Below are 27201 nucleotides of genomic sequence, written 5' to 3' on the forward strand. Positions count from 1 at the left end.
TGGCTCTTTGGTGAGAGGGGTGGGATATTCAACATCTTTACAGAACTCTGAAGAAAAATCTATAGAGTGTCACATCGTCTTTAATAATGTCTTTTATGTTACTCGGAAATACCAGTAATATGACCAGACTCTTTACCAGAATTACTGGTAACAGTTTACTACCTGTGAAAGGTCACCGGTGTTAAATCATTTGAGGGAAATGCCCTGCAGGGAGGCAGAATACAGCAAGTCAAACATTGCAGTTTAAACACCTGTTCACACATAATCTTGAAACTTTGTACCAACACAGAGTGCAGATAAGGAACCATGAGTGGTTTAACAGAGGATTTTATTGAATTCCTTCAAAGGTAATCATAAAGCCAGGCCTCCTAGACTTACAAAGGTAGGAATGAGCCTTCTTCATAAATGGGACCATTTGACTGGTTGTAAATGGTTAGTATATAGACCCCACTTTGGCAAAATATCTTAACACAACCCGTCATACAGAGATCTTTGATAAATCATCCTTCAACACTTTGGTTGAGGGGAAAAAACACATTTATTTGTAAAACGGCAGTTAAATAGTGTGAAACACTGGATTTGTTTAAGGCAGCCTGTGATTATTGTATTGAAAGGCCCAGCAAATTAACATGTCAAAACTGAAATGAATTACATTAGAAACTTTAAAGAAAATCACATAATTTTTCACACTGTGGCACGGCAGTTTTTTTATAAGAGCACTTTACATCTGCGTGAATCGCTCATCGTCCGAGAACGTCGAGTTATAAATACCGTCATTTGCACCGTTTTCAGCCGTTTTCACCCCTGTCTCTTCGTCGCTGTCCTCGTCATCTGCATCCATGTTTTTCTTCCTACAAAAAGAATGAGCAGATCAAATGAAGCTCAGTTATCATATTTTCAAAAAGCTAAATTAAATACATCCACAGTCATCTGCTCACAGTTTTCTTTGGACCAGAGGATACACAAGCAGGGCGATGATGCCGACGCTAACTGCACCCATGACCACCCCGAAGACAATGAGCCACGGAGGGGTGTCAGGGGAGACCGGTGCTGCCAGAGTGGGATAGATGCCATCGAACTCCAGAGTTTTATCTGTTAGCAGAAAAGCACCGTTGATTCGATTTCTCGATTTTCTATTGGACAAAAAAAAAGATTTCATTTAAGGGGATTATTCTGGAAAAGGCAAAACTGCACTGACTCTGGACAGCAACACAGTTTTTACAGTTTTGCCTCTTTACACCACCTAAGTTGATTAAATCCAGTAGATCTAGAAATACTTTTCTCTTCCCATCGTTCTGGTTGTCCAAACATTTTCTTAACTTTAGAAACAATTCTGTTATCATGCACTTCATCAGTTATCTTCTGTGGTCTTTAGGGTCTTTTAGTGTTGCTGAGCTGGTCTGTGCATTCATTCTTTTTAATGAATCTCTCCCTGATGGATTTATTTGGACGTCATGTTGAGCATTAAGGCCACAAAATGCAAGTTATTTCTCAACTACTTGACAGTCAGTTGTCCAATTTCTCTGAAAATACATAAAAGTGGCTGCAATTGAGGTTAATGCAGCTTTAATTAAAGCTGCATTTTTATCATATCCAGATAAAATCCACTGTAGTGGTGCGCAGAGACAAAAATCACAAAGTGTTTCATTGGCCAAATACTTAAAGATTTGCAACTTTGTGTCAAAAACACAAGTATGCGGACGTTAAAGTCACACTTTTGCTCCACGTGTTCATGCAATAGTGTTTCAGTAATGCTTAAATGTAGCTGATTTTAAACTCTTTCCTCCGGTCAGGGTCATTTCTCAGTACAGTACATCCTCCAGGGGATCTCTAAGTACTTCTTAAAACTGATGAGTCACACACAAAAGCATTTTTTATCATGAGTGATAAAACTGTTTTTAACTTTTAGGTTGACCTGGGGCTGGAACTGTTTTTTGGAAGCTTTGAAACCAGTTTGTCGTCTTAGAACTTAGCATCCCCTGAAACGAATGCATTAAGGAGGCAGACAAGAGGAGGTGGTGAAAGTATGCCAAGTTAACACAGCAGTGCCTCAACAGTGAGTGGTATACACACTGCGAACCCACTAAGTTAGTTTGCAGTTGGCCAGTTCCTCTGCAGGACCTGCTGTACAAGCTGGACACAGAAGCTACTGAAGTGGGCCAAGGCTGCCGAGGATCAGAAATAGTAATCAATGCATTCTTACAGGTATTAAACTGTATAAAAACATTGGCTGTAGTTTGAATTCAAACTACAATTTTAAAACTTTTTTTTTTTAAATTAGCTGACCTTATCGTTCCTGTACAGGGAAAAAAGGTTCAAAATACCCTGACTTCCCACATAAATTCTACAAGCTGGTGAATTTGTGCCAGAATCTTGGGAAATCTGTGATTCCAAAGTCTGCCTGTGAGTCTCCTCCTAGATATGAGCCTGGAAAACCTCCAAAGATAAGATGCCAGCTGGAAATAAACACGCTAGTTGACCAAACATTTATGAAGTGACTCGTCCCAGTACAAAGGAGTAGTGGTTCAGTGCAAAGTCCCATACAAAATTTGAGCTTCATAAATGCTAACCGTAAATGTTAAAAACACAAAAATGGTGAAGAGCACCTGCCTTAAGTTATGCTGCTCTATAACACATGCATTTACAGTAGAAACAGAGGATTTGTTTGGCGCTTTTTGGGGGGGTTACTAAAAATATTTGTTCGCTTTTTAAATAAATTCTACTGCTTTCTGTATCAGTTATTGTGATCCATTAAAATAGTGGATGTTAATGGCTGGTTGAGGCTGGTTGTGCATGAACAGCCGTCTCTCTCTGTTTCCCCTGTAATGGACTGGTGACCAGAAAAGTGTGATGGACGGATGGAAATGTTTAAATGAGAATGCTCATTACCCACATGAGGGAAATTATGTTCACTTAAGTACAAAAATAACCTGTTACTTCATAAAAATAAAAGGGATCGACTTAGTTTCTATGGCCACACTGCATAACCCAGGGTAAACCTGCTCATGCATGCATACATAAAATAGATGGTGTTTGAAAGCAAAGTGTTTGAAGTGTTAGTGATCAGGTTTGTGGTTTATGGTTTAGGTTGGAGCTTTGAAGCCTTGTTCAAAAGAAAACAAACCTCTGGCAGTGGCAAATCTTGTGTGAGAGAGTAACCAAAAGCCATGACACAGGCACACGTGTTAAAGCAAAATATAAAAAATGTCACGACACACCTGTTCCTGCGCTACATAATCTAGAAAGCTGCACTTTCGCACCATATGTGAGCCAAACATTCATTGGGAACATAATTACGCCCCCATTCATATTTATTTGGAAAACCCATTAGTTATTAGTCATTTTAGAATTTTCTAGGAAATGATAAAATGGGTAATAAATGTTTAAGAAAAATACTTTAACATCCATTATTTACATCCAGCTAAGAAGAAAATATAACAATAATAGTACCAATAACTAAAACTGTAGCATGTGATTACTTTATAGCCATCTCCACAGTTCCTTTATCAACAAGATCCATGGTGTTCGGCCTCGTCACCACAAACCAGAAGGACACTCTCTGAGTCTCGTTACACGGATGGATGTCTGAAACCCTGGTGAAGTTTTACAAGACAATGAAAGCGAAGTTATAAAATGTGAGTCACCTATCGTGTTAAGAGATGTTCTATTATGTTTTTACAACTGTTTAAGAACAGATGACACAAAAACAGTCTTACCCAAATTCTTCTCCGTTAGTGAAATCCCTCATGGCAAAAGCCAGAGCGGCCCGGAAAAGGAACATTTCATTTTTGTTCCAGGGATACTGCAAAATCAGCAACATCAGATTAGGGACTGTTTTTCAGCAAAGGTTAACTGTTCGCCACATGGACCTTGGCCTCATATTAAGCAGTCACATGCACTTTAAGAGAATTCTGGATAATATTAAGCACTTGATTGTAACCATGACTCTAAAATGATGGCGTGTAAAATATTAATAAAAGCAGAAGTTAATGATTTGGAAATTAGTTAATATTGGTGTGTGTGTGTGTGTGTGTGTGTGTGTGTGTGTGTGTGTGTGTGTGTGTGTGTGTGTGTGTGTGTGTGTGTGTGTGTGTCTCTTAAACTTCATACCATCAGCAAGTTGCATTTAAATTGGAAAAGTAGCATTTCTACTCCCTCTGTAAGTATTTGGAAATTTCCCAACACTTACTGCTGCTGTGTCCCTGCAGATATTTGAGGCCTCCTCTGTCATATTTGTTCCCTCATAATGTGCAGAACGGTTATAATGCCTAACAGGTCTGAACAGACGTTTAATCTCTCGATTCTCGATTTTATCTGCTGCAGTACCCAACGAATGTGCGATGTGTTCTTGCTGAAATAAGCAAGACTTTCAATTTTAAAATCTACGTATGCAATCGTGACCACCTTATTAGGTACATCTGTTTAACTGCTCATCAGCATACATATCTAATTGTCCAACCACACGCAAGCATGCATGTCAGTGGCTTTTAATGCCACACGTCCGGGTTCTGAGTACGGTATTTCAGGAATTTCTGATTTGCTTAGATGTTCGCACACAACCATCTGTAACAAAAAAAAACAGTCCAGAAAACAGAGAGAAAATATCCAGTAAGCAGCAGTTCTCTATGTGAAAATGCCTTGTTGATGCAAAGGGTCAGAGAACAATGACCAGACTGCTTTGAGTTAACAAGAAGGCAAAAGCAACTCATAACTGCTAGTTACAACCACACAGAAGATGATCTCTCGATGCATAGCACACCAAATCTTGAAGCAGAAAGCAGAAGACCACACCGGGAAGCACTCCTGTCAGCTAAGAGCAGGAAACTGGACAATAGAAGATTAGAAAGATGAGGATTAATAAGGTCAGAATTTGGTCTAAATCAGGGGTGTCCAACTCCAGGCCTTGAGGGCCGGTGTCCTGCAGGTTTTAGATGTGTCCTTGATCCAACACAGTTGATTTAAATGCCCAACAGACACCTTTGGAATGTGCAAAGGGAGATTCACATAATGGATGTGCGTACAAAATTTGCAGTCGCTGCATAAAACTCTGAAGAAATGTTTTCGCCGCTTTGTTGAGATAAAGGATTAAGGCAGATAGAAACAGGTCCTAATAAAGTGGCTAGTGAGTGCATCATTGAGTTTCAACGGTGCCTTTAAAGATTTGCAAGTTGCCCATGGTATCTTCACAAAAGCACTCAGGGCCATCACAGATCTTAAAGAGGAAAGCTGTTCAGGAGGTTTTTCCTCTTTGTCTCAATCTCTTTTGAATGAGCTGCATAAACTGAGACAGCAGCATCTCTGGATCTTGTTTCTGCATGTATTTTTTATTTGCATGGTACACTTTGAACTTTCAAAAGTATTCCTGAGCCCATGTGGTGATGTTCACTCCAGATTCATGTCTGATTTATATTAAAGTGTTCTCTGAGGGCATGACAGCCATTCAGCAGTGATTTGCAGCCCTTTTCTCTTGCGTACAGAGATTTTGCTGGATTCTCTGAAACATTAATGATATTATCTATGATCAGTGTACTGTAGAAGATTAAAATTCTCTCTGTTTCCTCTTTGTTCCACAAATCTGTGCCAGAGTATTGAAATTCTCCCTGTGTCGAAAGACTTACCCTGCCTAGCATGTTTTTTTTTTTTTTTTAAACGTAATCCTGTTTATCTAATTACTAAGATGTGTCCAAAGCAGGTGTTTGGGGGTGTATTGCTTGTTTTTTTGGGGTTTTTTTTAGCATTACACAACTTTTCTGGTCTATTGTTGCACCTGGAACTTCAACTGATTGTAATGCTGGACATGAATGATCACATTTCTCAGTTCCACCACATTTTCTTTGTAAATATAGGTTGGAAATCATTACTTTCTTTATTTATAATTCACAAAACATTCAAATTTTTTAGGGAACGGGATTGCATTCCTGTTTTTAATATTATGAAGTCAGAGCTGTTTATGGCAAGAAGAGCGATCTGAGGATGTGGAGGAATATTTAAATATATACATACAGCTTGATCTCCCAGTGCGGTTTTGATGCTGAATCGAACTTTGTAGGCTTCTCCAACACCTATAAAGATAAAACAGACTGAAATGTCCTCTGCGTGCCATGAATTGCTGTGCTAGGCTTTAGATGAGAAGTGTAGCTGCTGCAGTTTATCTTTCCTGTGCTGATAGACTGAATCCCAAGAGCAACAGCGTCAAATTTAGTCTCTCTCAGCTATTTCCTCATAGTTTGGTTGTAGATTAGCAATTTTAGGATCATTGTTCAAGTTTACAATCACAATGGAATGAATGAAACCCTTGTTGTGAGGTAAATGCTAAGTTATGTGTCTAATCTGACTTTGTTCCAGTAAATAGATTAGAAGCTGCATTCCACACTCACTTCTGGGCTAAGAAGGGATAAAACTCCTGTACACAAAGCCTGTGTTTACTCATATTAATGAATTTATGTATTTTTTTTAAAAATGTGAACACACAATATTTGACCAAAGGTTACATTTTAAGAGCCTTACCTGGTTTACAGAGCCCTTCTGCCACAGAAAGTGACAAACTGAGCAGGAGCAAGATCTTTTCCAACATTTTTCCCAGAAAACAAAAAGCAGAATAGCACAATACTGTAAAAGCTCAGGCAAAGGTCCCAGCATTCACCGATCTAAAGAGGTCGGCAGAGGATTTAACTGGATAAAGCCTGGGTTTAATGGTTAAGCCAAGACACACCTGAACTAATCTGTCCTCTCTGTAAAAAACAATGGCTGTCACTGCGCTGCACTGCATGGAAACAGTCAAGTGGGCGCTGTTTGTTCATGCTTTCCAAAGGAGCCAGATAGGTCTAATGTGATAGAGGCAGACCTCCCAGAGGAGAACAGAACGGCCCAGTCTGTTTCTATTTACCTAGTATAGCACAGTGTGTGAACTTCCAAGTTACAGCCACTTAAAATGGTATAATAAGTAGTGACCCCTAGAAACAGAAACAGCCTGGGAAAGAATATGTTAGGTGTCGGCTGTGTGCGGACAGGGATAGGACCCAAGGTGCAGACTCCGGAGACAGAACTTAAACCAAAACAGCTTTAATGCTGAACGCAAACATAACATAACTGGAAAAACTCAAAAATAAACTAACACCAGCAGATTGACAAAACACACAGCAAAGTAACCGGTAGATCGCAACACGGACACAGAGAAACACAGGGCTTAAATACACAGAGGGAGCAATCAGGGAATGGGTAACAGGAGGGAAACACAGCTGGGGCAAATCACGCCTAACGAGACAAGGGGAAGCAAAACCAGACACATTAACATCAGACATGGACTTTCAAAGTAAAACAGGAAACACATAACACAGACTGAACAAAGACACAGACTCGCACGCACTGCAACAGAGGGAACAGAGACGTGGGACCAGGGCAGACACAGACACTGACTGGACACGGGGATATAGGAACTAAGGATACACAGAGACGCGAACTAGACAAGGGGATACAGCTGACAGGGGAGACAGAGCAGCTAGAGAAGACAGAGACATAAACTATAAGACAGAACTCAAAGAAACCAAAGACTAGAAAGTATAAATAATATAATAAACTCAAAACCCCTGGGTCAACGACCCAGGCATCCTAACAGAATATAGCATCTACTAATTAATAGAAGTGGATCTCTTATCATTTTTTCCAGTTCCATATTTTTATTTTTACATATACGATATGATATGATATGATATGTAAACTGTTACCTTTCATTTTAAAAGAAAACAACATTAAAACATTAAAGGTGAAACTAACAGAGGAATTTAGAAGAAGAGCAAATAGTGCAACACACAGGGTGTAGTTGTAGTACAGTTGTTGTTGTTGTTGTTGTTTAAGCCTGGAACCCTGAGCCCCACTTATAAATCCTTGCACAGCATTTACAAAATCCCCTCACCCAGCCACAGGTATTAAACTATCTCGAGGAGCCGTGATCTTTGCAAAGGCTCGATGGTTTCTGTTCTAAAGCAGTGCTGCTGTTGGTAAGTGGTGGTAAACATGATCACTGCTGGTATCAGAGTGCATGTGCCATAGAAATAAAAGTCAAAAAGAGAGAGAGACAGGGCAGTACTCCAGAGTCAGATTTCTCATATTTGCCAGCCCTTCAGGAACTTGACAGGATTGCAATGACAGGATTTAAACAAGAAGGGTCTTTATCACCTATGACAAATCAAGGATATGAAAAACAACAATCTCATTATGCATTCTAAGAGGCTAGAAAATAAGGATAAGCAGAACAGGTCCATTTCAGGTGCAGTTCATTTAACCCGCCGGCGACCCAGCCATATGTTTACACTAGATCATGAAATGAGGTAGCAAGATTGACTGCAGGAGAAGCCTTGAGGATACTTGATGCACAAAATGAGGACGCAAACAGCTCAGCTGAAGGAGATGAGTTGGGTTTACTAGTTAACTTGAAAACATGGAGCATATCCCAGCTGCCACAGGGTGAGAGGCAGGGTGCAGAAAACCATTTGCACTCACATTCATACTTGTGGCCAATTCAGAATTAGCAGTGAAGCTAATCCCATACTGTAACTGCATGTTTTGGACTGTGGGAGTATCTCTGAGTACCTGGAGAGAACCCACCCAGACATGGACAGCATATGGAGACTACACACACACCGGACGGTGGATTCAAACCCCTTGAAAATCATGTTATCAGAATAAATATCACAGATAAAGGAAAGAGTACAAGTATGATACACAAAACAGTACTTCTGTATGAAACAAAGCGAAGTCACTTGATTATTTTAGTCACTAAAATATTTTGGTTGCGTGAGGGTTAAGCCCAAAAGTCTGATTTGGGATACAGGTGAAATCATCCCAGCACTCTCTGTCCTTTCTGACCCAGTCCTGCTCGGTCAGAGTCAAGCAGGACAAACTGTACTCTCCACACTCCCTGTTCCTCCCTACATGGTAATCAGGTCTAACCTAGCTTTGCTATGTCATGCAGAATTAAAATCTCCCACAACAGATCCCAGTGAACTCATTCTCATCCTCTTTACTGAAAAAGCCTTTGCAAACACTTTCAGTTATTCAGTCAATCAATATCTAAGCTGGCACTTATATAAGGTTAATGATCCATTCTTCCTCATTGGCTGTTAGGTTAATTTTTTAACCACTGTCTCAGAAAAGTATGCTTGAGCTCGTCAATAGCTTCAATGCTAACATGTTAAATGTAATGGACACTATTGCTCCCATTAAGGTGAAGGTTATCTCTGGAAGGAAAAAGTCTCCATGGAGAAACTCCACACTGGTGAAAAAAGAAAAAAGAGAGTGTAGGAAAGCTGAGCGCAGATGGAGAAAAACAAACCTCCAGGTTCATTATGACATTTATAAAGAGAAACTTCACAATTATAATTTACAACTGAGGAATGCAAGGAGGTCCTACTTCTCTGACATCATCACTAAAAACAGCCATAATGCTCGGGTCTTATTTTCTACAGTTGACAGGCTAACAAACCCTCCTGTGTCAGTGGCAGCTGAACTTCATTCGACCATGGCCTGCAATGACTTTGCCAAATTCTTCACTGAAAAAATCCAAAAAATTAGACAAGCAATTGGTACATCAACAGCAGATCCAGGATATGTACTGTGTCCACCAAAAAACTGTTTAAACACCATGAAACAGTTTCAACCTATTAACAGCAAAGACCTGGAGGACATCTTAGGTCAACTGAACTCCTCCTCCTGCTGTTTAGATGTCCTGCCAACAAGTTTTTTCAAAAAGGTCTCAAAGACTTTAGAGTCAGACCTGTTACAGATCGTCAACTTTTCTTTATTATCAGGTGTGTTTCCAGAATCACTAAAAACTGCTGTAATCAAACCTATACTGAAAAAGGACAATCTTGACAAGACACAAATGAACAACTACAGGCCGATCTCAAATCTCCCGTTTTTAAGTAAGATCATTGAAAAAGCAGTTTCTCAACAGCTCAGTTACTTCTTAAAACAGAATAATTGCTACGATGCCTTCCAGTCAGGTTTTAGACAGAACCACAGCACTGAAACCGCTCTGACCAAAGTGTTTAATGACATATGTCTGAATACAGACAGTGGAAAAATGTCAGTCCTAGTTTTACTGGATCTCAGTGCAGCATTTGATACAGTTGACCACAACATATTACTCAAACGACTGGAGAACTGGACAGGTCTTTCAGGAACTGTACTAAACTGGTTCAAAACATATGTAGAAAACAGGAAATACTTTGTATCAATAGGTAACTTCACATCTGAGCAGACAAGTATCACATGTGGAGTTCCCCAAGGTTCCATCTTGGGACCCCTTCTGTTTAACATCTACATGCTCCCACTGGCACAGATTATAAACAACAACAAAATAAACTATCACAGCTATGCAGATGACACACAAATATATATCACAATGTCACCAGGAGACCGAGGCCCTGTACAGGCTCTTGGTAAATGCATTGAGGAAATCAATGACTGGTTGTGCCACAATTTTCTCCAGCTAAACAAAAACAAAACTGAGGTAATAGTCTTTGGCGCCAAAGAAAAACGATTACAGGTCACCAGAGAACTTCAATCTATACATCTAAAAACCACAAACCAGGCGAGAAATTTGGGTGTAGTGATGGATGCAGACCTAAACTTAGAAAAACACATTAAGACAATAACAAAGTCAGCTTACTATCACCTCAAGAATATATCAAGGATAAAAGATCTGATGTCTCAACAGGACCTGGAAAAACTAGTCCATGCATTCATCTTTAGTAGGCTTGATTACTGTAACAGGTCTACCTAAAAAATCAGTCAGACAACTACAGCTCATTCAGAACTCTGCTGCTCGAGTCCTCACTAAGACCAAAAAAGTGGACCACATCAGTCCAGCTCTGAGGTCCTTACACTGGCTGCCTGTCCGTCAGAGGATAGACTTTAAAGTTCTGATGCTGGCCTATAAAGCTCTGAATGGTTTAGAACCAAAATACATCAATGACCTCCTGACCCAGTATGAACCATCCAGATCCCTCAGGTCATCTGGATCCGGTCTTTTATCAGTTCCCAGAGTCAGAACCAGACACGGAGAAGCTGCATTCAGCTTTTATGCTCCTTATATCTGGAACAAACTCCCAGAAAGCCTCAGATCAGCTGAAACACTCAGTTTATTTAAATCCAGGTTGAAGACTCACCTGTTCTCAGCTGCATTTGAATAAAGCACCAAATCCACACTTTAAGATTAAATTTCAAAACTTACATTTAACTACTGATTTTATCTACTGTTCTGATTTTATCTGTTTTGATTTTATATACTGTTTTGTTTGTTTGTTTGTTTGTTTGTTTGTTTGTTTGTTTGTTTGTTTGTTTGTTTGTTTGTTTGTTTGTTAATTAGTTAGTTAGTTTATTTGCTTGTTTTAATCAATTTTAAATCATGCTTTTTATTTGTTCTTGTTTCTAATGTCTCTGTAAAGCACTTTGAATCACCTTGTTGTTGAATTGTGCTATACAAATAAACTTGCCTTGCCTTGCCTTGCCTTGAAACCGCCATTTATTGGAAATTAAGTTCACATGGGTCAAGTTTGAATGTAAAGTCTCCTTTCCCTGATAACAGACTGTTTCAGTGATTAAAACACCACAGCAGACCACATGAAACTCTCCTACAATAAACGATCTTTTGTACCCATAAAATGTCATAAGTGTTTTCCAATAAAACAGACCACGATGACGCATCACTGAGGGTTGAGCCACTGGGTTACAGTAAGAATAACTGGTCTTTCCTCTTCCTTCCTCCTTCCTTGACAAATCAGCCAATCAAATGGCAACTCAGTGCATTTGGGCATTTAAACATGGTCAAGATGACCAGCTAAACCTCAAACCGAGCAGCAGAATGGGGAAGACAGGCAGTTTAAGTGAGTTTGGCACCTGATGGGCTGGTCCGAGTTTCCCACATTGCCATCTCTGGGGTTTGCAGAAAAATAGATAATATCTAAACGATGAGTCTCAATTTCTGCTGTCACAATTAAATGGTGGGGTCAGAAATTGGTGTCAACAGCATGAAAGGCTGGATGCGTTCTTCCTTGTATTAGAGGTTCAGGCTGGTGGTGATGGTGTAATGATGAGAGGGACATTTTCTTGGCACTCTTCAGACCTTTTATTGGAACATTGTTTAGACAAAACATCACAAAGCTCAAATAACTTTAAGTTGGATTTTTTTTTGGGGGGGGGGGGGTTAAATGCACTAAATGCCTTTTCGTTTTCACCTTTTTGGTGTGTATTATCTAAATTTTGAATTAATTTTAGCTTGATCACAGTTCACTTCCTGCTAAGCACTTAATTAAACTCCCAGAGAGCAGCCATTTAGCTTTTCTACCTATAAAACCCGGAGAGCAGCCAAATGGCTGGTAGGCTTTTAGCTAAGCTTTAGCTTCAGCCAAGTGGAAGCTAAATTGGCTAGTCATTCATATGTATATTAGGTTGTTACCTGGGAATTCTGGAGGGAGGGGAGTGGGGGTGTGTGATTGAAGGGGTGGGGGAGCTGCTAAAAGCTGTGCACTTCCTTTTGTGTTTCATCTTGATGCATTCTCAATCATCCAGGGAAATAAATCTCCAAAAGTCACCAACTTGGAGTGTTTCAGGGCAAACTGAAACACTCCAAGTCACAGCTTTTAGCAGCTCCCCCACCCCTTCAATCACACACCCCCACTCCCCTCCCTCCAGAATTCCCAGGTAACAACCTAATATACATATGAATGACTAGCCAATTTAGCTTCCACTTGGCTGAAGCTAAAGCTTAGCTAAAAGCCTACCAGCCATTTGGCTGCTCTCCGGGTTTTATAGGTAGAAAGGTAAAAGCCTGGGGATGCATGTGTTAATTACTTTTCAGGGTGCAGGTATTTTCTCTCTACACACGGTGGCAGCAGAGGCCCAGACATGACAGCCATTGCAGTTTTTAACCCAATCATTGTGAAACTAAAACAAAAACGTGAACCTCAATACACTGCATGAAATGCATCTGAAAGTAAAACTCATAGTGTGAAAAGCATTTTTCAAGGCTTTTAGATTTTGTGTGCTTCTTTAAAGGGCAATCAAGGTTAATCATCTCAGTGGGCAGATTACTGCTGGATCTGCAAAATCCAAAATATTTTATTTCATCTGAGACTCTGGTGATATTCAGATTGAAGACTTTCAAAAATATTTTTTAAATCTCTCCTGGGGAAAAAAAAAAGAAAAACTATTGTCTATTAATGGCTGTGTGTACAAAATATGCAAACATAACACAGTTTGACAGGCATAAAATAGTATTTTTGCACCAACAAGGTGCTCTCCCAAAGCTGTCAGCCTAAAAACTGTTGGCTGATAGCTCTAAAACACATCTACGACAGATAAACAACATCTGAAAGTCATGCTGTTAAGAAACAGGATAAAAACATCAAGCAAAAACCTGACGCAGGACCTGCAGATGATCCATCTACTGCTCACCAAAGGCTCATCAGAAATGGGCTCAGTGGAAGGACAGAATACTATATATTCTTGACCGCTATACAGAAAGAGTCTCATCAGCAGTGGCTTCATTTTTCATGATAATGATCCCAAAAACACTGCCAATGAAATAAAAACATACTTGGGTAGAAAAACATACAATGAATCACTATCAGTCACGGACTGGCTTCCCCAGAACCCAGACCTCGATATTACTGAAGCAGTGTGGGATTCAACATCCAAAGAACAGCTTTGAATGTCCTTCAAGAAGCCTGGAGAACTATTCTTAAAGACTGCTTAAAGAAAATAAGGCCATCTCATAGAGTTCAGGCTCTGGTGAAGAGTAACAGTGCTCATACCAAATATTGATTTTCAAGCTTGTTAGACTCTCACAGACTCTGATTCATCTAATATACTGTATTTCAGTTTATGTTTGGACATTTCTCATTGAATCGTTTTCCATTTTCCTACCAGTGGATAAATAAATAGTGGCTTGAGACTTTTGCACAGCATCATGCAGGTTTGAAGGTTTGCTTAAAGCTGTAACAGTGGCAGTAATGTGGCATTTCTGAGTCCAGTATTTTTTCTGTGCATGTTTACTGATTAATAATGGCCCCATTTCTGTGTCAAAAGGTCATTTTTAATACAAGTGTTACTTTAATGTCAGGACGTTAGCAGTATTTTTAAGGTGCTAATATTAGCCTCCATGAGTAAAAGTGACATTAAAGTAAGTTGCATTGTTTGTTTGCTAAATTTGCTGTTTATTTTGCTCTTTCTAGTTCCTTTATTGTATAAAATTTTAGTTTTGGATGTTGGCCTAAAGTGTCTGAACTGTTTATCTCATGATGAAACCAAATTCAGACTATTTATAGAAGGCTATTCTAATTTAGCAGGAAATATGAGTGATATTCAAAGTGCTTCCCTATGTTCCCTCAGAGCACAACAGATTAATTGTTGGCTTCATTATGCTGTATCATATTACACCGCATCTGTATTGTGATACAGGACAAGAATTTGTACAAGGTCCTGTAATAAAATAAGCTTTATTCAATTATGGATTGGAACGTAGGGTCTTCTTTCAGCTTGTCCTGGGCTCTGTCGCCCCCAGCAGGCGCACGGCGGTAGTGCTACAATCACTCACAATAGGCAGTAGGAGTGGACGAGCCTGAGGGTGAGCAGGCGGGCTGTCTTCACAGGGAACTCTCCTGTAGGAGGTGATACTAAACCCTCCTTCTTTTCCGACCTGAAACAGGAGCCGGAGTCCGGAGCAGGATGTATTGATCTGTTTGTTTGTAGTGCGTCTCCGGCGGATCCTCCATGCGTCAGCCCCGGGAATGGATCAGGAATCCGGTGCGGCGTCTGCGGGGAGTTTCATCTCCCTGAATGAGCATGAGCAGAGGTATTACTCAGGTCTCCACGGTCTGTGCCAGGCTGACACTTCAGGAAAACTGTCGTCCAGTAAAGTGGCAGAGCTGTTCAAGGCGTCTCAGCTACCTCCCGAATCTCTGCATAAAGTGAGTGTGGTGCTTGTGTCTGCGGCTGCTTGGTCAGCTCATGTTATCAAGTGTGAGGGGCTGAGGGCTGCGGCTGCTGCTCCCTAAACCCCCAGATGCAGGAGACACAGAGCCTGCGGTCTACTGTGTATAATAATGAGCCACATTTTCATTGTGATGCCTTTCTGATCTCTGTGTGTGTGTGTGTGTGTGTGTGTGTGTGTGTGTGTGTGTGTGTGTGTGTGTGTGTGTGTGTGTGTGTGTGTGTGAGAGAGAGAGAGAGGTTTCACAAACCCTCTTTCTCCCCCTCCTCTTCTACACAGGAAGCCAGTCTATTTACATATATGAGGGTATAGCTGAGCATGTGTCTGTAGGTCTCATCACTACATTAGTAGCTGTGTCGGTCCTCAGATGTCACCTTGGAGATGTTGTAGTTTAGGTTAAGGTTAGGCCTTTTGCACTCATTTCTAATAAGCTTGTTTACTGTAACCAATGATTTTTTTTTGATGTGATCAGCACCAACAATAGCCTTTGTCAGTAGTTATGTTTACAAATTGTTGTGCTGTCCCCTTTAAGAATAACAACTGTGGTTCTGAAATTTTAAACCATTCACTTCCAGAGGTTGACCAATACTAAATTTTGAGTGGCCGGCACCAAGTATTTGTGAAAAAAAAAACCTCAATATTGATCCATCAGCAAATAAGATTTTTATAGATAAATGCATAATATTCATATTCGAGTATTCTGTCTGCTCAGAAGTGATGCACTCTGAATGTAGAAGGAAAACCACTTTTTCATCCATCATCAGACTGAAATAGTGAAATCATAGTGAGTTTCTTATCACTGTGATTTAATACAGCAAACATCACAAAGTCATTTGGATACAGGGACTTTTGTAAAACTGGAGCAACCTTTTGTCAGACAAATGGTTGAAACATCTTAAAATGAGAAATAATTTAACTCAATCAATAATAAATAGATTGTCAGTTTGGTTATTTCAGCTCAGCAGTTCATCTGATATAGAAATCATAACCTATAAACTTGATGTTTCTGTGATGGATTATAAAACATATAGATTCTTCAGACTTGCTGAGGTTTAATATGGCACATAAATGGCTGTTAAAGCAGTTTTACAAAGACAGCAATATATCTGAAACTTACAATACTTCAAAAGTCAAACATTTAAAGCATATACCATATCATTTGTGGTTATGGATCTTAAAACTTGTAAAACCCACCACTTTATTAACCGATGCTTTCAAAATCCTTTCTGAAAGAATGAGGGTCTAATTAAAAGCAGACAAAACTAACACGTAAACAAATTTAATTAAAACTTTTACTGAGCTCCTTGTTTTTCTTTGCGTGTTATTGATTAAGCTTTATGGGCTGATACCCGACAAACTTGACAGACAACTTAATAGCAGTGGTGGTGTTAACTGTGTCTCGCTGGCTGCAGCATGAAAGAACCCAGTGAGAGTCATTTTGCCGACCCATCACAGGAATAAAAACACATTTTTCCAGCTCAGATGAGCACAGCGGGTCGCTGTCTCCGTTCACGCCACCCTCTGTCCCAAGGGGTCTGCTCCCTTCGATGGGAGGCTATTGTGTCTCTGCGTGGGTGTCAGGAAGTTTGGCACTGAGCCGCACTTCCTTCCTGTCAGGCCTGGATCGCCGCCACCGCTTTGGGGTGATTGACACGCAGCCTTCTGAGCTGTGTTTTGGCCCTGCGGCAGGATGCCTGCACGATCGCTCCTGAAGTCACTGCTGACTTCTGGGTCATCATGTCACACAGTATCAGAGACTGGCTTATGTCCTCTCTTGCCTCCGTGAGTTAAATGTCATGTTGTGGCTCTTGAGGTTGTGCTACAATCATGCTATAATATTTGCTAAAACAAAGGACATTTTCCACCATGTGCTGTATGTAGAGGTATGTTCTGCTGATTTACGATTTAGTAAATTTAGACAGGAAGTTTCTTTTTTTTTTTCTTTCCTAACTGATCTGTTTACAGCAGATAAATAAAAAAGCACGAGGCTTCCGCCTGCTGCAGTGAGGTCAGCTGTTGTGCTCATTAAATGGATGTATAAAGACTTGGGGTCACACTGCTATTGCCTGAGATTAACTTTACCGCCATCTAAGCGGATGTCCCTCATAACATTTTATCATGGGAAAGTAACAGCCACTGCAGCCACTGTAAATCCCAACCTATACAATTCGCAGTACATTTGTAGTTCATTTTCCTGCCATGTGTTTGTGCATAAATGCCACGTTCAGGTTCCTGCACAGAAACGATGTGTTGACAGATGTGCTGTCAAACCTGTCCAGATGAATGAGGGTGTGGTCAGAGTTCCTGTGCTCACATCCTGGTTTGATGGTGCTGGTGCTGCTAGCTGATTGTTTAAAAATATTAATGGAAAAAGGCATATGACTAATATATCAGTACGTAAGTTGTCTAGTATGAAAAAACTGTTTGTGGTACTTTACAAATGGCATCATCACATTGTTTGTCCGGGGGTTCCTCCAACAATCTGCAGTGCATATAGTAGATAATGTATCACAGCAAAGAAGTAGTTGATGTGCAAACGCTCAGTGTTATCACCGTAATTTGCTGACTAATTCGTTAAACAGTGCAAACACTGACCACCTTTTCTTTCCACCATAACGTACTGTTTAATCAAACCTAAAGTAAGTGTAAGTAGGTTTAAGTGCGCTTACTTCCTGCAAGATTAATGGCTGATTCTAAATTAAGAGCGTGTGGTTAATTGGTTGTCAGGGTTTTTCCCCTCCAATGGACTGATGACCTATCCTCTTGGTCCTGCCGTATGATGGTTGGACTATAAGAATATAAATAAAGAGTTATTTGTCTGTGGCCATATCTAATCAACCAAACACATGCTAGAAATTCAATGGATTCAGGCATCTAGACATGACCTGCTGAATCTCTCAGAATGGGGAAGAAAGGTGATTTTCGTGACTTTGAACGTGGCATAGCTGTTGATGCCCGCCAGGCTGGTCTGAAATTTGCCCAAAACTGCTGAGGACTTTCCCACAAAGCCATCTCTAGAGTTTACAGAGAATGCTGTGGAAAAGGGAATGGTAAATTGAGGCTACAATTCAAAAGGCTCACCGAAATTGGACAACAAAAGATTGGAAAATCACTGGCGGGTTTGATTTCCGCTGTGAAACTTGGATTGTAGGGTCATAATTTTCTGTAAACAACATGAAAGCATGGATCCACCCTGCTCTGTATCAACGGTTAACGCTTGTGTTGGCATAACAGTATGGGGTATACTTTGTTGGCATACTTTAGACCCCTTAATACCAACTGAGTTTTGTTTATAATACCATAATGTTGTTGCTGATCATGCCCAGCCCTTTATGAATCTATACCATGAAAAATTAATACAATTTTGAATTTCAAATGGGGCCTAATCCTATACTGGCAATATATTTAAAAATATATTTATTACTTTAGACACTTAAATAAAGATTTTTATACAGTTAAACAGTACACATGCACTGCAAAAACAACATATACATATATATACTAATTATTATAATACTTTAACACACCAAAACTGGGGCAAATCGACCACAGTCGAGAGGTCCAGTTTGTGACTTAGTTGAACAGGAGCTGCCAGCTACAGCTGGACATGTCGACATCCACCTGTCAGTTAAAGTGTCTATTTTCCTAATAATGTCCTAACTCAGGCGAGCTATAAATAATCCCTATGCAGTGGGTAGGAAATTGTAGAACCATTCTCACTTTTTGGCGTTGTATTTTTCAGCTTTGGGGGCTGCTGTTTGTTTCCAACCCAGAACTCAAGTTACTCCTAAGAGTCAAATGCTGATTTCTGTGCTTTGTGTCTGTGAAACAGCAGATGCTTAACACCACAACAAACAATAAGCTAAATCTGGCGTAACTGCTGACAGTTGAAACATCAATGCCACCCAGACTGCTTTTTGTATCCACAATAGATGTGAACCCATGGATTAATCTTGGATTTTGCACATCAGTCAAATACTTTTACATTAAAATGTAAAAGTACTTTTACATTAAAATGTAAAAGTAAAGAGAAAAAAAGAAGTTCCTGACTGCTAACAAATGCTTTTTATCAGCAATGACAGTGGATCTGGTCAGATTATTCTCCCTAGTACTACAGGGTAATATGTTGAATAACGTGGCTCTTCTCTAAAATTACATCCTCAGCTAGCCATAAGATTCAGTAGTATCCACAAAGTTGCACCAGTGTTGACGTAGTGAGCGCTGAAATGCTTCTGGCATCATTCCACCTTCCTTAAATAACTTTCCCCTAAGGCCGTAGATCTGACCTGTCAGTCTGGTTCCTGAAGGCCTTCGCTGTTCTTCCTGCAATAACCTCACCATCTATCATTTTTCCGCTGAAATCAGGCGCACACATCAGTGCTGCAGACCTGACCTCCAGCTGTATGCTCAGCCTCTTCTCACAAGACTGTAGCTGTTTTGAATGTCCTGCCCCTGTGAAAGCTGTTTAATGAATACACTGCAGGTCAAGCAGAAATAATGTCTCATAAGGCAACGTGAGCCCTTTGGCCTCATTAGACAATAGATAGGACCAGGGCCCCATGTTCTTCGTATTTCAGAAGTGCATACCACTAAATGTTTAAAAATGGGCTCATGTAGGCTTTTTTTTTTGGTGACGTATAAAAAAGTAGACCTTGCTTTGAATTTTGTCAGTTTATGAAAACATGTTTGTGTTACTGGTTTTAATTCCATTGTTGCCACAATAAAATATCTATCTGGATTTCATGAATCCAGCCTTAGTGGAGATGTGGAGAATGGCCAGAAGAAGAGGGCATTACATTTTGGTGAGGATCCAGAGCACTTAGGCTACTATAAAATTTGCAAGATGGCATTGGCCTTGGCGGAAAATGTGCTCTAGTGATAAAACCAAGGGTGCCTTATTGAGTTGCTGGGACAGTTTGACAGGGAAAGAACACCAACACAATTTAAAGTTTACTTTTCAATTTAGAAGAAATGTCTCACCCACAAATAAGCCAAACAATAAAGGGATGTATGGCCAAAAAGTAGCATAAACAAAACGGTTAGCTTACCCAGTAATAACAAAACGGGTTGCTTTAAAACTGCTTTAAGAGATTTTTTCTGAATTAAATGGACATGTCATGTTTATTGCGTTCATTTTTAAGCTATTTAAAATGATAGTGATAAATGGTGTTACCATACTAATTGTTTTCTTCACTGCCACAGATTTAAGTTAAGCAAATGGGGGGGTCTCGAACTCCAGGCCTCGAGAGCCGGTGTCCTGCAGGTTTTAGATATCACCCTGTTTCAACACACCTGAATCAAATGATTTGTTCATTACCGGGCTTCTGGAGAACTTCAAGACGTGTTGAGGAGGTCATTTAGCCATTTAAATCAGCTGTGTTGGATCAAGGACACATCTAAAACCTGCAGGACACTGGCCCTCGAGGCCTGGAGTTTGACACCTGTGAGCTAATTATTTGCTTAGCTAAAAAAAAAATTGACTGTAATACCACAATTATCGCTTAATTAATCAATAATTGGCTAAAAGATATAAAATCAACAAGGACTTTAAAAAAAAAAAAAAGAAGCTAAAAGTCAGAGTCTGCTACTTCTAGTCTAGTGCTAAGAGAAGCTAAACCCTGTGCTAATATGCTTAGCATAGCTATAGAGCTGTCCCTTTATTAATAAATGTGTGGTGAAAAACTAAAGGACTACAAAAGGTTGTTGTTGTTTTTTTTTAAGAAAGCAAAGCCAGGCTAGCATTTGTCAAATTTAGGCTAGCCTTTTTGCTAAATTAAGCTAAAATGAGGTTTGGTTCGTATTTTAGCTAGGTAGATAGATAGGGTACTGTTTGGTTTCCTTAAGTGTAGACATAATATCTTAAAACCAGAGCGTAGAAGGTGTTATTACTTGATTCAGTATTACAGTATTTTATAATCCTAATCCGCTGTGCTTCCCAGGAAGCATTGTACCTTGAAACAAAAGAGAAAAAGACAAACAGATTACATCGTGCTAATCTCTTGCATACTTTTCTTCTAGTTTTATTCTATTTACCCATAATTTTCTACTATACATGATCTTGATCAGGGTGTAAAATAACCACATTCTTAAGCTAGCCCTGGCTAGATTATATTTCTGTCACTGCAGGCAGCATGAAAGCTGAGATGTATGACATTGTTGGACATAGATAACTGTGTCACAAATTCAGGGCATTGGTCGTAGCATGTTTCAGCTGGTTTCAGTTGTTCACAATGCAAAAGTCTTTTTTTGACTTCTTTTTCAGGTGACCGAGGTGTGTGGAGCAAAGCGTCTGGGTTACTTTGGTACATCTCAGTTCTACGTGGCTCTGAAGCTGCTCGCAGCTGCCCAGGCTGGTCTACCCATTCGCCTGGAGAGCGTAACCGCCAGTAAGTCTGCTGCTCAGAGAGGAGGCGTCTTATGAGAGGAAAAGGGGATCAGGAGATTATCTTAACATGGCAGGATTTGGCCTAATCTGGATGAAAGGGGAGTCGCATGGAAAGGGCTAAGTGGGTTTGCCCTTATTACAAGGAGCACACAATCATTTACACCCTGCCCAAATAGGAAACCCTAATGTGTGTGTGTTTTTTTTTTTTCTTCATAAAATCACATAGCTTCATGGATTATTAGAAGGAATATGTTTATCGGTTCATATTCATTTTTGTATGTAGTAGTAGCTCTCCTCAGCAGAATAAAGCCTGTAAAGAAGTTCATCCTGATTAATTCCCTCGTACTAATTCTAGTTGTATCAAAGGTCATTGTGCTAGGCCTAAATCATGAGACAAATTTAAAAAAACACTTATACTGTATATCCACTTAAGCATTTGAGTTGGTGTCAAAATAAATAATATATCATTTATATCAATGATTTTTGTGCTGTCTCTCCAGATCTACCTCTACCTAGATTTGTTGGTCTGAAGAATGAACCAGAGATGCGATACTCGACTGTCCCTTCCTGCATAGACGCTCAGGGCGCACAGTGTGGCTCTGCACCCGGTTCTCTTATCTGGACTCCAACAGACAGGAACACCTTCAGACATCTGGAGGCCGGCACAGACAAGAAGGTAAGCCTGTGTGCGCTGCCATCTGCTACTTTTGGCCTGTATGCATGCATCAAAGTTATTATAGCTTAGTGCAGCTATGCAGTATGACCAAGAAGTATGCAAATACATTCCAGTCAGCTCTAATCATCGGAGCAGTTGATGAGAGATTAGAGAAGAATGACAAGCCTCTTTCAGTCATTCCAGTTTGTCCTTAATCAGAATTACTAGAACTGGATGACCGGAGACCTCCCTGACCACAAATTGCAATAACTTAGTTATGCCAGCAGGATCAAACTTTTGCATCAGTGTCATGGATTTGTTGTGTTTTTTGCATTTCAGCAACGGGTGTTTGCAGAACAATCATAACTGAGAAGGAGTGAATGGAGCGAAATTGCAAAACTATGTATTACCCTAGTTTTTAAAGACAAAAGCCAACATTGTATTTATATTTTTCAAATATAGGATGGATAAGATGAACAAATTGAAATAAAATTACTAGCGCATGTTATTTGGTTGGTTAAGGCTTCATAATATAATGTTCCTGCTTAATGGCAGATGATAGCTAAACTTTAAGTGCATATGGTTGGTGGTTAGTTTAACTATTCATTTCATGAGTAAAATAAAAATATGGGGTTCCATAAAATACCTTGTGATACTGTCATGTCCCCAATACTCCCAGAAAGGTGCTTTATTACAATCACAACCTATAAAAATGAATCTCGTTAAAGCCTAATAGGCCTAATAAAACCAGGCCTATTAAATAATTAAACATTAAACATTAAAGCCATAACCGCATTAATGTCGCAAATCTCCGGGGCTGCACGGCGTCAACGCGTTAGCACCGTCCAGCCCCGTGCACAGGGCGATCTGTGCTAACTTGCTAACAGAGATTTGCGGCGTTAATGCAGTTATGGCTTTAACGTAATTTTAAAGAGATTAACGCTGACAGCACTAATAAAAATACAAAAAAAAACTTCAATTTCAACTTCAACTATTGTCTTGATCATAATTTACAAGTGATGAAAATGTTTAGCTCACAAAATGTGCATATAGCCCCATTTATTCTAGACCTGCGGTTCCCAAACCCCGGTCCACCGGTCCGTGAGTCGTTTGGTACCGGGCCGCGAGAGATGAGGCTCGGGTGTGAAATTTATGGCTTTCAGGGTTCTTGTCGTTACCTCAGTTTCCCTGGGTCTTTTCCCATGTTGTAGTTGTGTGTCTTATTTTGAAAGAAATATGTACGTGTTACCATAGCGACCAGAGAGCTTTAAGGAGCAGAAAGGAGGATGTTACGCTGCTAATAAAGTTACTCAATTACACAGTGAATTTGCATTTATTATTATATTTACAAAATACCAAAGTTTTTGTCTTGGTTGTATCATTTTATTTTGTTGTATTTATCCGCAACACGGATAAACACGCCTTTAAGGCCGGTCCGTGAAAATATTGTCTGACGTTAAACCGGTCCGTGGTGCAAAAAAGGTTGGGGACCGCTGTTCTAGACGACCTTGCAAGGGCCCCCTATGAACCCAGCAGTGTAGAAGGTGGAAATTCTATAAAGAACTTTATTATCATTGGTGCTCTGGTGGACTACAAAGATGGAATACAAACATGTCATACTCTGAAAAACTAGCCCACTGGAGGGTGAACTAAGTGTTGTGACGGTAGGCAATAACAACTTAGCTGCTAGCTTATGTAGTTATGTGTAAGAAAGCTCCTTTAGTTAGCCAAGGGATTTGCGAACATAATATTTTTACTTATATCTTTTCATTCTGCTACAGCACAAGTTGCATATTTTAAAAAATGGTTTGAAGAAATATAACAGCCTAAAACTGACATCTGGATTAAGACTTATCAGTGATTCATGGTGTCCCTGTTCTTCTTACTGATGCCACACATCTTATGGTCTGTGTAAGGTGTTTTTGATTTAGTCCTCTGCATTAAATCTATGCTGTAGGTACGTCATAACTGCAAATCTGCTATAACTTATCGTTGACAACGTGTTGACGCAGCCCAAAATGGCTGTAATGGTACCATTCTTCCCTCCTACCCAGGAGAAACGCCACCATCAACCAATTTTTTTTGGGGCACCAAAACTGCAGAGCACACTGTGGACAAATATAAATACTAGCAACAGCATCGGCCACTTAGGTAGGCAGAATCTTAGGCTGTATATCAATCAATCAATCAATCAATCTTTATTTATAAAGCACTTTTCATACAGAAAAAATGTAGCACAAAGTGCTTTACATAGTTAAAAGCAGCCCACCCCACCCTCCAACTCACTCCCCACACTCTCAATACACATATATACCCCCACCCACACACACATACACACACGCGCACACTTAAAGAGTAAAAATTGGGCTGGGCTCGCATGAGCCAAGTGAGGAAACATTATAACAGAGAGCCGTCTGCACCGGGAGCCGGTCACAGACCGCAGCCTCCGGGCTGGGCACACAGCCGGAGGGAGGCAAAGGAGCCCCCCAACCAGGCTGAGAGGACCCCAGAGACCCAGCAGCCACGGTCAATAACAGCCCCGGTGCAGAGAGCGCCCTCCGAGGAAACACTGGAGATATGACGCAATACGATGTATACAGGGTAAAATGATAAAATAAATAAGAACAGGATACAATATAAATATAAATATAAATAGAGTAAGAAGATTAAAAAATGAATAAGAATAAAATCAAGAAATATTAGGTAAATCCTAAATTAATAATAGAATAACAGGATAGAATAAATAAGCATAAAAAATAAATAAACGCTAAGTAAAAGCTAAATTAAAAAGGTGGGTCTTGAGCCTGTTCTTAAAAACATGTACGTTCTCTGCGGCCCTGAGCTCCTCCGGCAGGCTGTTCCACAGACGAGGACCATACCACTGAAAAGCTGCCTCTCCGTGAGTATGTGTCCTGACTTTAGGGACAATCAAAAGGCCAGTACCAGAGGACCTCAGGGTCCGCGAGGGTTCGTATGGTAAAAGCATATCTGAAAGATAAGAAGGCCCAAGACCATTAAGACATTTAAAAACCAATAAAAGAACTTTAAAATCGATCCTGAAACACACGGGGAGCCAGTGCAGCGATTCTAAAACCGGTGTAATGTGGGCCCGCCCTCTGGTCTTCGTCAGCACACGAGCTGCCGAGTTTTGCAAAAGTTGTAAAGTTGAAATATTCTTCTTAGGAAGACCAGAGAGCAGGGCATTACAGTAATCAATGCGACTGGTAATAAAAGCATGCATCTCCGTGTTGGCCCGAGAGAGAATAGGGCGGACTCTGGCTATATTTTTTAGATGATAAAATCCAATTTTGGTTACATGTTTAACATGTGGGATAAAACCAAGCTCAGAGTCAAAAATGACACCCAGGTTTTTCACTTGTAGCGAAGGACATAGTGAAAATGCCTCTAATTTAGACAAGAGTTTCTCTCTCTGAGCCTCAGGACCGACAATTAAAACTTCAGTTTTGTCCTGGTTAAGCTGTAAAAAGTTTTCTGCCATCCAAGATCTTATATCCAAGATACAGTTAAAAAGGGCATCCATTGGTCTGGTGTCATCAGGAGACACGGAGATGTACAGCTGCGTGTCATCAGCGTAACTGTGGAAGTTCACTCCATGCCTCCTGATGACACTGCCGAGAGGCAACATATACAAATTAAAAAGTACAGGGCCTAGAACCGACCCTTGAGGCACACCACATGTCATTTTATGGATCTTAGAGGAGCATGTATCCATACTCACCATAAAAGATCTGTCAGAGAGATAGGAAGTGAACCAGTTGTGTACAGCACCAGAGAGGCCCACCATGTGTTTTAGTCTGTTTAAAAGAATAGCGTGGTCTACTGTATCAAAGGCTGCGCTTAGATCCAGTAGCACCAGGACTGAGAGCTTTTGGGCGTCCCAGTTACATCTAAGATCATTTAAAACCTTTAGGAGAGCAGTCTCTGTGCTGTGGTTCACCCTAAATCCAGACTGGAATATCTCCAGGATCTGTCTATCATTGAGAAAATCAGTAATCTGAGTAAAAACAAGTTTTTCTAAGACTTTACTTAAAAATGGTAAGTTGGATACAGGTCTGTAGTTATTAAAATCATTACAATCCAAATTGCTCTTCTTCAGAAGGGGCCTCACCACCGCCGTTTTAAAGGCAGCAGGGAAGACACCCAACTGAAGAGAGCAATTCATCATGTATAAAAGCTCAGCCTCAAAAAATCCATAAAGTGTTTTAAAGAGTGAAGAAGGAATTGGATCTAAAAGACATGTGGTGGGTCTCACTGTGGAGAAAACTTTCTGAAAGTTCTCAGCATTAACCAGGACAAAGCTGTCCAGTGTCTCCTCAGGTACAATCGAGCCATCAGATGTGTTTACAATCATATCGCGATTAGATAAAATATCAGATCTGATGGCGCTGATCTTTCCCCTGAAGTGGTCTGCAAACTGCTCACAGAGCGAGTCTGTGGGGGTTCTTTTGGAGCTTTTAAAATCAGGGTTAAATAAATGATCTATGGTGGAAAAGAGGACCTTGGGATTATTTTTGTTAATACTGATTATTTTGGCGAAGTATGAATTTCTTGACTTCCTTAATGTATTATTGTACATTTTAAGTTGCTCGGAAAATATTTGATGGTTGATATTATTTTTATTTTTCCTCCATCTCCTTTCTGCTGCCCTGCAATTTCTTTTGAGTTTTTTGACTTCTTCGTTTCTCCAGGGTGATGCATGTTTTACGTTAATCTTTTTGGTGGTGAGTGGAGCAACGGAGTCAAGGCTTTTCTTCAGTTTGCTGTTAAAATAACTAAAAATCAAATCGCAGGGTGCAGGTAAAATCACAGGGGGGCATTTGACTAAAACCCTGGTAAAATTTGCAGCCACTTCAGAGGTTAGATAGCGCCTCCTCACAGTTCGCACCGAGGTCTTCCGCTGAATAACACCGGTGATGTTAAAAAACACACAGTAGTGGTCAGAGACAGCCAAGTCAACAACAGAGGACACGCTGGTGGACAGCCCATGGGTGATGACCAGGTCCAGAGTGTGTCCTCTGTTGTGAGTCGGCTGTGTGACGTGCTGGGTAAAATCCAAACAGTGAAGAATGTTTAAGAATTCTTTTGCTGCAGGGTCAGAAGGATTATCTATGTGCAGGTTAAAACCACCGGTTAAAATTATCATATTAT

The 27201-nt window shown here is 40.2% G+C and overlaps 2 protein-coding genes across 4 annotated transcripts in view; one reads left to right on the top strand and one right to left on the bottom strand.

Moving 5' to 3' along the window:
- Positions 1–311: 311 nt before the first annotated feature.
- cltrn (collectrin, amino acid transport regulator) lies at positions 312–6777 on the bottom strand. Of its 2 annotated transcripts, XM_085399342.1 has the most exons (6): positions 6508–6742; positions 6004–6062; positions 3717–3802; positions 3480–3593; positions 939–1133; positions 312–851 (listed from the first exon to the last, which is right to left on the bottom strand). In XM_085399342.1, the coding sequence occupies exons 1-6, from the start codon at positions 6572–6574 to the stop codon at positions 722–724; spliced, it is 651 nt and encodes a 216-aa protein (XP_085255468.1). In that variant the 5' UTR covers positions 6575–6742; the 3' UTR covers positions 312–721. The 2 variants fall into 2 exon arrangements, with proteins under 2 accessions (XP_085255468.1, XP_085255469.1); XM_085399343.1 differs by lacking the exon at positions 6004–6062 and having other exon boundaries at positions 6508–6777.
- A 7816-nt stretch (positions 6778–14593) lies between these two features.
- Positions 14594–27201, top strand: part of reps2 (RALBP1 associated Eps domain containing 2) — a 32496-nt gene continuing 19888 nt past the window's right edge. For both annotated transcript variants that reach the window (XM_085398264.1, XM_085398265.1), the window contains exons 1-3: positions 14594–14969; positions 21255–21378; positions 21878–22053. In XM_085398264.1, coding sequence (XP_085254390.1) covers positions 14790–14969; positions 21255–21378; positions 21878–22053 — 480 coding nt within the window. In that variant the 5' untranslated portion in view covers positions 14594–14789. The remainder of the gene's footprint in view (positions 14970–21254; positions 21379–21877; positions 22054–27201) is intronic.

Source organism: Rhamphochromis longiceps, linkage group LG23, assembly GCF_057381845.1.
Source record: "Rhamphochromis longiceps isolate RC_006_pf linkage group LG23, R_longiceps_female_GT1.1, whole genome shotgun sequence".
NCBI lineage: Eukaryota > Metazoa > Chordata > Actinopteri > Cichliformes > Cichlidae > Rhamphochromis > Rhamphochromis longiceps.